This window comes from Schistocerca piceifrons, chromosome 8 (assembly GCF_021461385.2).
Source record: "Schistocerca piceifrons isolate TAMUIC-IGC-003096 chromosome 8, iqSchPice1.1, whole genome shotgun sequence".
In the NCBI taxonomy this organism is placed as follows: domain Eukaryota; kingdom Metazoa; phylum Arthropoda; class Insecta; order Orthoptera; family Acrididae; genus Schistocerca; species Schistocerca piceifrons.
Window position 1 is genome coordinate 204,364,349 of NC_060145.1, and position 13,086 is coordinate 204,377,434.

General features: G+C 42.2%; 1 protein-coding gene across 1 annotated transcript in view; it reads left to right on the forward strand.

Annotated features, from left to right (window-relative positions):
• The window catches only part of LOC124712200 (odorant receptor 43a-like), a 44,580-nt gene extending 31,842 nt beyond the window's left edge, over nucleotides 1–12,738 (forward strand). Inside the window, exons 3-5 of the mRNA XM_047242497.1 lie at nucleotides 1,236–1,337; nucleotides 11,536–11,691; nucleotides 12,617–12,738. Of these exons, the coding sequence (XP_047098453.1) occupies nucleotides 1,236–1,337; nucleotides 11,536–11,691; nucleotides 12,617–12,682 (324 nt within the window). The 3' untranslated portion in view covers nucleotides 12,683–12,738. The remainder of the gene's footprint in view (nucleotides 1–1,235; nucleotides 1,338–11,535; nucleotides 11,692–12,616) is intronic.
• Nucleotides 12,739–13,086: the final 348 nt, after the last annotated feature.

The following is a 13,086-nucleotide window of genomic DNA, read 5'->3' on the forward strand; positions in this document are numbered from 1 at the left end:
TCTTCTGACGTAGTGAGGTATACAGAAGTGGGGATCGCTCGATTACTGTTCATTTAGCAGACCTATGAAGGAAGTAAGCGCATGACCACAATCCGGCGACCTACCTTCGCTCACGTATATGCCATCCATCCCAATTTATCTCTTGAAACTGCTCTACTACACTTACGTGTGTTGTACATTTTTAAAATTAGTTCTTAATCCACTTTATTTAATAATAAACAATAATTTCATACTAAAAACACTATTTTTAAAAATATGTGATTTTCCTATCCCCGCAATGTGCAATCGAGTGCTTGTAGAGAAAAAATGAACAAAACCTTTTCTTGCAGATAATTTAATGTAGCGGGTTGCACAGAGAAACATTTTCACCAGAAACCACAGCGTTTCAGAAAAACACAAGTAACTGACTCCCCTCTGCTAGGCTCACACCCTATCGGTCAGGAATTTTAATATTATTTTAATTGCACTCCTTCCTGGCGTTGCACAAAACTTTGAGACTATACGAATGTTTTCTTCTAATTTGCCTCTCCTATCATCCTGTCTGCAGAGTTCCGGACAAAACCATTTTGTATACGCCCTGCTTACTACTTTCTTTACATGTCCAACAGTAAGCGCAAAATATCCTATAGTGCTTCACCTGCACACTTCACCCTGTGGAATCTTCAGTGAAACACATTGTTTTCGGTGGGAAGTGGCATCTTGTCTGGTGGAAGGCGTGGAAGCAGACTTAGAGTTCTCCTTCGGAATGTCGTCAAAGTTGTCATTTTAGCCTTCAGGAATGGTGAGCACACACCCTGAAACTCCCAAAATATTAAATAAGATGCAACTGCTGTAAAATGTTCTTGAGACTGGATATATGCACAGAATTATTCTACGTCTGAGTATACTCTGGAAACAGTGAGTGACATATTAATGTATGAGAGCTACAGAAGACAATATTCGTTAGGAAACGTGCCGAATGCTGCATAAAAGCAGGTGTATTACTGTTTAGCATGCAGTGCTCCCGCCTCCTGCGAAGAACACAGCGATTTATTGGAGCCGCGTACACATCCGTGTACGTAAAAGGGAATCGGAAGAACACAAAAACGGACTATATATTATAACGAATGCGTGGTACTCGCAACTGTAAGGTACATGTAGTTTTGTTTAATCTGTTGCTATCTTTGTGTTAATATAATCCAGGCCACACATCTTTTCAGGTATTTATATATTTGTTTTTTTTTTTTTTTTCGCAGAGTGAAGAATTCAGTTCAGTATTGAAATGCGCGTCATTTCTTCCAATTCCGGGAGGCCAAGTCTACCTTTATTGTTGGGCAGCAAATAACGTGACAGCGCAGGTGAGCGAGATGGACTTCCTGCTCAGAATTACTCGTACTTGTTTCCAGGCTTTTGCCGGGCAACTCTACCACAGTTATTAAGCTGATTTGAGATTCCAACCTATAAGGCACTCAAGCCAAGGTGTTATTGTTATTATTATTATTATTATTATGAACTTAGAATGTACCACTACAAGCAAAGGAAATATCGTATCGTCTTTGTTTTTTACAACGTTAATGAATTTTTTACGTACTGTCTCTCTACTAGAAAAAGCAACTAATGGATCTATGACAAAATTACACGGTATTGAACTTAAGAGACACATATTCGATCTATGTATTGTTGAAGTACGTCATCATCATCGTCGTCGTCGTCATTAGCCTTTAGGCATCCACTGCTGATAAAGGCCTGCTCCAGTTTCTTCCATATATCCACGTCACTGCTGCATGTTCTCTAATATAAGTGATCCATCTTCCATTAGGTCATCATGTCGCTCTCTTTTTACCTCTTGGTACCCAACACAGAATTTTTTTTCGTGCAGACCTCGTTTAAATCGAAACCTCCCATTCTGGAATGGAATATAGACGTTTCACGAAATGCAATAGACTCTTACGGTTTGTGAAACATTGATATTAGGAACTTTAGTCCAGAGATAAGTATAAGAAGGAAGATGGAAAGAAAATCATAGCCTTAAATGGTTCCTGTATTTTCATCAAAGGAACTGAGCCCACTGCAAATGGGTATGCAGGGTGGTCCATTGATCGTGACCGGGCCGAATATCTCACGAAATAACCGTCAAACCAAAAAAAACTACAAAGCACGAAACTTGCCTAGCTTGTAGGGGGAAACCAGATAGCGCTATGGCTGGCCTGCTAGATGGCGCTGCCATAGGTCAAACGGATATCAACTACTTTTTTTAAAATAGGAACCCCCATTTTTCATTACATATTCGTGTAGTACGTAAAGAAATAAGAATGTTTTAATTGGACCACTTTCTTCGCTTTATTGTAGATGGCGCTGTAATAGTCACTAACATATGACTCACAATTTTAGTCGAAGAGTTGGTAACAGGTAGGTTTTTTAAATTAAAATACAGAACGTAGGTACGTTTGAACATTTCACTTCGGTTGTTCCAATGTGATACATGTACCTTTGTGAACTTATCATTTCTGAAAAGGCATGCTGTTACAGCGTGATTACCTGTAAATACCACATTAATGCAATAAATGCTCAAAATGATGTCCGTTAACCAAAATGCATTTGCCAGTACGTGTAACGAATTCCTCTCAACAGCGAGTAGTTCGCCTTCTGTAACATTCGTACATGCATTGATAATGCGCTCATGCATGTTGTCAAGCGCTGTCGGTGGATCACGATAGCAAATATCCTTCTTCTTTCCCCACAGAAAGGAATCCGGAGACGTCAGATCCGGTGAACCTGCCGGCCATGGTATGGTGCTTCGACGACCAATCCACCTGTCATGAAATATGCTATTCAATATGGCTTCAACCGCACGCGAGCTATGTGTCGGACATCCATCCGCGTTGGAAGTACATCACCAATCTGTCATGCAGTGAAACATCTTGTAGTAACATCGGTAGAACATTACGTAGGAAAACAGTATACATTGCACCATTTAGATTGCCATCGATAAAAAGGAGGCCAGTTATCCTTCCTCCCATAATGTCGCACCATACATTAGCCCGTCAAAGGCCGCTGATGTTCCACTTGTCGCAGCCATCGTGGATTTTCCGTTGCCCAATAGTGCATATTGTGCTGGTTTACGTTACCGCTGTTGGTGAATGACGCTTCGTCGCTAAACAGAATGCTTGTAAAAAATCTGTCATCGTCCCGTAATTTCTCTTGTGCCCAGTGGCAGAACTGTACACGACGTTAAGAGTCGTCGCCATGCAATTCCTGGTGCATAGAAATATGGTACGGGTGCAATCGATGTTGATGTAGCATTCTTAACACCGAGGGTTTTGAGATTCCCGATTCTCGAGCAGAATGTCTGCTACTGATGTGAGGATTAGCCGCGACAGCAGCTAAAGCACCTACTTGGGCATCGTCATTTGTTACTGGTCGTGGTTAACGTTTCACATGTGGCCGAACACTTTCTGTTTCCTTAAATAACGTAACTATCCGGCGAACGGTCCGGACACTTCGACGATGTCGTCCAGGATACCAGGCAGCACACATAGCACACGACCATTGGGCATTATTTTCATTACAATATCCATACATCAACACGATATTGACCTTTTCCACAATTGGTAAACGGTCCATTTTAACACGGCTAATGTGTAACGAAGCAAATACCGTCCGCACTGGCGGAATGTTACGTGATACTACGTACTTATACGTTTGTGACTATTACAGCGCCATCTATCACAAAGTGAAAAAAGTGGTCCAACTAAAACAATCTTATTTCTTTACGTACTACACGAATCTGCAATAAAAAAAGGGTTTCCTATTTAAAAAAACGCAGTTGATATCCGTTTGACCCATGGCAGCGCCTTCTAGCGGGTCAGCCATAGCGCCATCTGGTTTCCCCTCTCAAGCTAGACAAGTTTCGTTCTTTGTAGTTTTTTCGTTTGACGGTTATTTCGGTTATTTCGCAGTTACGACCGATGGACCACTCTGTATAACCGAAAGATAATAGAAAGGAGTGCACTAGCCTCACAGAATTTCTACATTCGTTGCGAGCAGGGTGCTGTATCTTGGTGAAGTTTCCAAAACAATGTCACAAGACACCACTTTAACCCTGTTTGATAACAGAGAATCTGTGCCAACCCTGAAGAGATTTTGTTCCAAACAGTTGTCTCCACAGTTTCCAAGCCTTCGGACCGCTGCACATCTCCTTGAAATGTCAGTAGCTCTCTGGATCACGGGGTCCCGGGTTCGAATCCCGGCCGGTTTAGTGATTTTCTCCGCCCGGGGTCTGGGTGTTTGTGTAGTCCTCTTCATTTCATCGTCGTTCGTGGAAGTGGCGAGATTGGACTGTGCAAAGATTAGGAATTTGTACGGGCGCTGACAACCGCGAAGTTGAGCGCCCCACAAATCAAACATCATCATATCCTCGAAATGCAGAACAGCGAGAGCGCCCCCCTACGTCTTGTTAGTGTGTCCAGCGTAGCTCGCGACAGGGATTCGGCTTGCCGCGCTGTCCACGGGTTACCCGTAACACCTTCACAATGAGCCTCTGTGGGCAGCGCTCTGAGAGCAGGGAGCACGGAAAGTTGCACGCTATCTGCCGATAAGAAATCTAGCAGCACACGTTTTAATCGCTTCCCTTTAATCCCATGTGGATGTGATTCCAAACACTCGAACGGTAGTCAAGAACAAGAGTTCCATTCGTAGTCTCCTTTATAGACCAGCTACACTTTCCTTAAACTCTCCCAGTAAGCCGAAGTCGACCAGTTGCCTTCCTTCATACCTGTCTTTGCGTCCTCATTCAATTTCATATCATTTTGTAACATTACGCCTGAGAGACTTAATCGACGCAATTTTGTCAAGCAGACCATCACTAATGCTGTATTCGAAAACTAGGTCCATACTTATCTGAATTAACTTTCACTTTTATACGTTTATAGCAAGTTGCGGATATGAGATCTAGAAAGCAAGTTTTAAATTGTAGGACGTTTCGAGGGGCAGATGTGGACTCTGACCTAAATTTATTGGTTATGAACTGTAGATTTAAACTGAAGAAACTGCAAAATAATGGGAATTTAAGGAGATGGGACATGGATAAACTGAGAGAACCAGAGGTTGTAGAGAGTTTCACAATGATCATTAGAAAACGATTGACAAGAACAGGGGAAAGAAATATAATAGTAGAGGAATGGGTAGCTTTGAGATATGAAATAGTGAAGGCAACAAAGAATGAAGTAGACAAATAGACAACGGCCAGTAGAAATACTTCAGTAATAGAAGAAATGTTGAATTTAATTGATGAAAGGAGAAAATATAAAAATACAGTAAATAAAGCAGGAGAAAAGGAGTAAAAAAGTCTCAAAAACTGGATTGACAGGAAGTGCAGAGTGGCTAAGCAGCGAGGGCTAGAGGGCAAATTTAAGAATATAACAGCATATACCACTAGGGGTAAGATAGATGCTGCCTACAGGAAAATTAAAGAGAATTACCTGTTTGAATATCAAGAACTCAGATGGAAAACCAGTCCTAAGCAAAGAAGGGAAAGCAGAAAGGTAAAAGGATTATATAGAGGGTCTATACAAGGGAGATGTACTTGTGGGCAACATTATAGAAATGGAAAAGGACGTAGATGAAAATGAGAAGAGAGATATGATACTGCGTAATGAACTTGACAAAACAGTTAAAGAGTTAAATCGAAACAAGACCCCAGTAGTAGACAACATTCCGTTGGAACTACTGATAGCCTTGCGAGAGCCAACCATGACAAAACTCTTCCGTCGGGTGAGAAAGATGTATGAACCAGGCAAAATATCCTAAGACTTCAAGAAGAATATAATAATTCCCATCCTAAGGAAAGCATTTGTTGACAGGTGTGAAAAATTACGGAACTATCAGTTTAAAAGTCACGGCTGCAAAATACTAATACCAATTCCTTACAGAAGAATGGAAAAACTGGTAGAAGCTGACTTCGGGGAAGATCAGTTTGGATTCCAAAGAAATGTCAGAACACGCAAGGCAATACTGAATCTACGACTTATCTTACAAGACAAGTTAAGGGGAGGCACACCTACGTTTCAAGCATTTGTAGACTTAGAGAAAGCTTTGGACAATGTTGACTGGATACTTTCTTTCAGATTCTGAAGGTGACAGGTGTAAAATACAGGGAGCGAAAGGCTATATACATTTTTACAGAAACCACATGGCAGTAATAAGAGTCGAGGGGAATGAAAGGGAAGCACTAGATGAGAAGTGAGTGAGAGAGTGGTGTAGACTATACTCGATCTTATTCAAACTGTATACTGAGCTAGCAGTAAAGGAAACAAAGGAAAAACTGGAAGTAGGAACTAAAATCTGTGGAGAAGAAATAAAAATTTTGAGGTTTGCCGATGAGATTGTAGTCCTGTCAGAGACAGCAAAGGACCTGGGAGAACAGTTGAACGGAATGGATAGTGTCTTCAAAGGAGGATATAAGATGGACGTCAACAAAAGCAAAACGAGGAGAATGGAGTGTGGTCGAATTAAACCAGGTGATGCTGAGGGCATTAGATTTGGAAATTAGACGCTCTAAGTAGTAGATGAGTTTTGCTATTTGTGGAGCAAAATAACTGATGATGGTTCTGAACGGCAATACCGTCTCATATACTGTACCGCCATCAGAAAAGGATCAGCCATCCGGTCCGCCAGGTCATTAAAGTATACAGAAAGCCAGACCGATCCTATAACGCATCCCCGCGGTGCTCATGACGATAACATTGTCTCTGATGAACACTCACCGACGAGGACAACGTAGAGGTTGCTATTTACTTCTGTAATCATCGAGCAACTCGCACACGTATTAGGAAAGCTCTTCCGTATGTTCGGACGTTCGTTAATAGACTGCAGTGAGGTACCATTTGAATTGATTACGGAAATCTAGGAATATGGAATCTGCCTGTCACCTTTATCCATAGTTCACAGGATGTCGTGTGAGAAAAGGTCAAGATGAGTTTCGCACGAGCGATGCTTAGTTAATCGGTGCTCATTTGTGGACAAAAGGTTTTCGATCTAAAAGATATTTATTACGATCGAAATGAGAATACTTTCAATAATTCTGCAGCATAATGATGTGAAGGATATTGGTCTGTAGTTTTGGGGGTCCATTCATTTACCGTTCTTATGTACAGGCTTCACCAGTGTTTTTAACCGTTGCTTGGGACTTGGCACTAGACGAGAAAGTAAATAAGGGACCAGGGCCATGGAGTACTCTCTTAATCAAACTGGGATTCCGTCCAGACTTTGCGACTTATTTATTTTCAACTCTTGAAGTTGCTTCTCAACGCCGGGAATGTCGATGTCCTCCATACGGGAATCTGTGCGACGGTCAAACGGAAGTGTGTCTGTACGGTCGTCCTGCATGAATAATTTCTTAAATGCGTAATTTAAGACTTCAGCTTTAGTTTCGATGTAATCTACCACGATCTCAGACAAGTCGACGAGCCGCTGAATGTCCGGTGTGTTTGAGGGTTCAAATTGCTCTGAGTACTAAGGGACTTAACATCTGATGTCACCAGTCCCCTAGAACTTAGAACTACATAAACCTAACTAACCTAAGCACATCACACACATCCATGCCCTAGGCAGGATTCGAACCTGTGACTGTGGCGGTCGCTCGGTTCCAGACTGAAGCGCCTAGAACCGCTTGGCCACACCGGCCGGCGGTGTGTTTGATATTCAAACCCTAAAATTGATTTACATTGCTTACTTTCACTCTGTTACCCCATATGGTTTAATATTTTGAGGCCGCACCGAGAATATCCTTAGCCCAGAAGAGGGAGTCAGACTGATCTGGTTCACCAACTTCTTGTAGATCGTTGGTGTGGTATTTCAACATCCTAACTCAGCCGTCTCTGTGCATATTTTTTTCAAACTTGGGATTTGTTTTTGACATTATTGACTTATTCAGAAGAAACTGTCGCATTCACTCAGTGAAAACTGGACGAATCTGCACGTACTAGATAACGCTTCCTTAATCGCTGTATAGAAAGATGTGCAATAATCAGTAGGATTCACTTTCAGTGAGCTTGCAACAAAACTGAGGAAGTGGAGCTATAAACACCAAGTCATTAATGTGGAACATGAATGGCAGCTGTCCTGTTACACTCCCCTGGGGCACACCAGTGCCTCTAGATGACTCTCCATCCAGAACTGAGTCCTGTATAGGGCCTGTCGGGATACCTTGAACTACCGTAAACCTCCCTAGGCATCCCATAGGATAGTATTTTATTTGTAAAGCGTAGATGTAGTACTTAAGGAGAAACCTCCCGAAAACCCAGAAACATTGACGAAGCCTAGTTTCCTCTATTCATGGCGTCGAGGATATCATGCGAAGTGTTCGAATTGAATGCGACAAACTTCCACCATCTGATGTTCTGTAAATACATTAATAAGAGATTGTCTTCTTATTGAAGACTGTCATTACATTCGATTGGCGTTATTACCTCAAGTATAATATTGATTTTGCCATATACTATTTTTGTTGCAATTCCTAAAAATGTTACTTGGACATTCGTTGTAAATGTACTTTTACATCTCATTTTTACGTATTGATTAGTCCGTTTTCGTGCTTATTTTTCTTCTTGACAGTCTGGATGACAATGGATCACTGATACAACATGTTTACATGGTTACCACTAGGAGTAGGTGATGTGTGGAAATTCGGCCATGCGTTGATTATTTTCTTAGGTTTGATTCCTATTATGTCACCCAAGCTGTGAAGAGGGAAACTTACGTACAAAAACCGGCTACTTCCATTTTCTTAGCGTTTTTCCAATAAATACAGTCAAAACATTATGCAACCAGAAGGGGATCATGAAACAAAATGAAATTTCATGTCTTGAGGGGGTATCTGACGTTATTGTAGAGATTACGAAACAAATTCAAAGTTACAAAGAACTAGGCGATGTAAGCCCGCTTCCACACTTTCTGCCCTGGACCCGCATCTCTTCTGAGCCAAGTTGGTTTACAATTGTTGTAACTGGCCCATGAAATCCTGGATATAGTCACTGGTACAGAGTCAACGTCCTAACTGGCCCCACAAAATTTTTATTGGGAAGAGATCTGGACATCTTGGTGCGCACGAGAGTACCTCAACATCACGTAGACAGTTCAGGTTGACGGGCATTGTCCTGTTCAAAAATGGCACCACAACACTCTCATATGAGAGGTGACACAGGAGGACGCCAATGTCTGTCAAGTACAGCTGCGCCGTTAGAGTTTCCTCGTTTGTTACCAGTCTTCATCTGAGCTATACATAATATCTGCCCACACCATGACACCACGAATAACACCGCTGTTCCTCTCCGAAACACTGGAAAAATGGGATCTCTCTCCACATCGATGGCATACTTGCTGACAGTGGCCATCGGAGGTACTTCATCACTGAGAACAATATGACGCCTTTCATCCCCAGTCCACGATTCGTGCTCATAGCACCACTTGAAAAACAACAGCATCTGTTGTGGCGTTAGTGGAAGCGTACACATGGGATTGTAATGCCCCAGTCCGACTGCTGGTAGTCTCTGAATACTAGTGTGTCATTGCACAGAAATTTTCTAGGAATCCATTACTTCTTGTCGGATGGGAGATGCAGATGTGAGAGTGTTTCAGTGATCTTGGTGCGCAATACTGCGATGCTCCCATGGTTGTGAGATGTGGTCGACCAATACAAGTACCCTGCCCTCATGTTACCAGACAGTTCAACCTACTGTCGCATACCAAAACGTACAAATTTCGATATGGCATGAGTCCATCAGAGAGCCAAAAATGGTTCAAATGGCTCTGAAAACTATGGGACTTAACTTCTGAGGTCATCAGTCCCCTAGAACTTAGAACTAATTAAACCTAACTAACCTAAGGACATCACACACATCCGTGCCAGAGGCAGGATTCGAACCTGCGCCCGTAGCGGTCGCACGGTTCCAGGCGCCTAGAACCGCTCGGCCACACTGGCCGGCTCAGTGTGTAGTGTTCTCCAGTGCTCGCCTCGCAACAATTCACCCAGGGAAGTAACAGAGAAAACTAAAAGCAAGACCACATACAGTTCCCAACATGCATAGCAATCAAGTGAAAAGTAATTTGAGCTCTCAGTACAAATACTCTCATGAGCATAACCATTGCATGACGAGAAAGTCACATCTAAGGTTATCGGACCTTTTTTTCTTCTAGGAAATGCGTGATTCTGGTTTTGCAGCTGCTGCCGTGACGGGTGAGAGGTACGCCGATATGTTACAGAATCGCATAATCCCCAGCCTGGCTGATAAACACCTGCTGGAACGTACGATGTTTATGCAGGATGGCGCTCCATCCCATACTGCTACACGCGTGAAAGATCTCTTGTGCGCCTGGAACCGCTCGGTCACACCGGCCGACCGTATATGCATTGAGAGTAAATCGAAGAAAGACTTAAGTAATGTGGAGGAGCAGAAATGAGAACAGAGGGAATTTAATATTGCCGGACGGAGTGGTCGTACGGTTCTAGGCGCTACAGTCTGGAACCGCTTGACCGCTACGGTTGCAGGTTCGAATCCTGCCTCGGGCATGGATGTGTGTGATGTCCTTAGGTTAGTTAGGTTTAATTAGTTCAAAGTTCTAGGGGACTGATGACCTCTGAAGATAAGTCGCATAGTGCTCAGAGCCATTTGAACCATTTTTTTTAACTTACCATTGCGATTGGTGATCACGAAGCAAATGAAGAATTCTACTACCTAGGCAGCAAAATAACCAATGGCGGATGGAGCTAGGAGGACATCAAAAGCAGACTCTCACTGTCGAAACGGGCATTCCTGGCCAGGAGAAGTCTACCAGCATCAAATATAGACCTTAATTTGAGGAAGAAATTTCGGCGAATGTATGTTTGCAGTGCGGAATTGTATTGCAGTGAAACACGGACTGTGAGAAAACCGGAATAGAAGAGAACGGTAACATCTGAGATGTGGAGCCAAATGCAGATCCACAAAATGATTGAAATGGATCTCAGCACTATGGGATTTAACATCTGAGGTCATCAGTCCCCTAGAAGTTAGAACTACTTAAACCTACCTAACGTATGGACATCACAAACATCCATGCCCGAGGCAGGATTCGAACCTGCGACCGTAGCACTCGTGCGGTTCCGGACTGAAGCGCCTAGAACCGCTCTGTCACAGCGGCCGGCGCAGATCCACAACAAGGCCTATTTCAATGTCTGTGAGGTGCAGGTAACACTGTCTCACACAAGTCCACAGCATCACCGCTTCCATCAGCATAATCATCCAACATCTGTCAGTGTTCAGACCCCCACATACACCCTACCAGGCCTGGTATCAACACTGAACTTGAGCGACACTAGTGGACCCTGGTGGCCATTCTACCTGTTACAGACACTGGTACTGTAATCATTAACTTAACCACCGACGGCATGTACGTCTGTAAAAGTTCAATTGACATCCGACCATGTCTCCTGGGTACTTCACTTCTTTGTCAAGATGTGCATAAAATAAAATAAAAATCTTATAACATGCACACAGGAGGGTGTCTTGTTTACTACAGGCAGAGGCAGTCTCGGTGGCAGCATACAACAGCTCTTGGGTGGACGCGAGTGAGCGCTTCAAGCGTGCTCTGAGGATCATCGTCAGCCGTTCCCAGAAGCCGTTAGTTCTCACAGCTGGACACCTCTACCCTATCAACAGGGAAGCATTCCTCACGGTTAGTCTACATATATGTTCCCTGAGTCAATAAAAATGAAACACTGAACACAGTCGAAGTTGTCAGGCGAAAATTTACTGTGTAAACATCGTGAGTGCTGTAAGCACCAAATTCATCTTTGTAAACGACCAACGTGTTTATTTGAATCGTCGAACTAAAGAGTAAGCAGTTGTCAACCAGGAAGCTCGTCTTAACAGTGCATTGCTTTACTAGGCACAGTCTTATCTGACGTAGTGTGCCACTGGCTTCATCCAACGATGGAATTGAATTATCCACTCACTTATAGAGGGATGTAGTTCAACGTGGACTTTTCGAACGGTAGAGTTCTTCAGTCTGCACGGTAGGTAACATTGTCAGAGGTGAAAGAAGTAATAAATGGTAGATAAAGTAGTAGAGGTAGCTGGAGATCGAACCGCAGACTTCCGGAACAGTAGACTGTTACTTGACCACATTTTACATATTCTGTCTTTCTAGGAACGATGAATACAAGTGAGAAGACTGTTATGGCGTAATATGGCAATTACTGCTGGTAACATCGATTTATCCTGTGTTTCAACAACACGTAAACGTTCATTCATTAATAGTTGTGAATCTGAGTGAAAGTGTTTCCTAATTCATTGGAAATGTCGGTGGTCCATCGAAAATTATTTCTTTATGCTTACTTTTCACATCTGGAATGTTATCTTTGGCATACACTGAAAATTACGGGTATCAATCAGAATTGCGATAGCCGAACCACTGAAATCATTAAATAACGGTTAACTTAGACAAGTCATTTATGTATAACTGAAATTCATTGAGCATTTCAAATAATTGTGTATATTAAATTTCAAGCTAGTATGTATCAGATTAAGATTAGATAACATAAATCGTTTATTTGTCCTATTGTTTATGAATAATAACAATGTCGAACACTCTGTTTCAGTTGGTAAACGCTTCTTACTCATACTATGCACTGCTGAGTCAAATGAACAGCCGCTACAGCTACTAAGCACAACAGCCAGCGCCTGTGATGTAATGGAAGAAGAGTGATTTGGTGTAAACCATACCTTAAAATCTTCTAATTTTTTCTTCATCAACTTCATTCACTGATTCACAGCCGACACTAGCTTATTTAAATTAATTTCTGTGGCATTATATTCAAAAATTTTACATGATTTTGTAATCATATTAGTAAACAGTAAATCCTGCTTGAAATGCCAAATCATCAGTTATGTTGTTCGAAATTAAATTACTGGTGACCTTTACTACATCTGACTAAATCTGAAATGCAGCTCTATGTGCCTAATGAATTAAAAATAACTCTACATGCTCTGCAGCTGTCACAGACAAACGAAAGTGCAAGGTATGGCAGGTCAAAAATATCTAAAACGTTTCAACCAAAAATTCATTTTA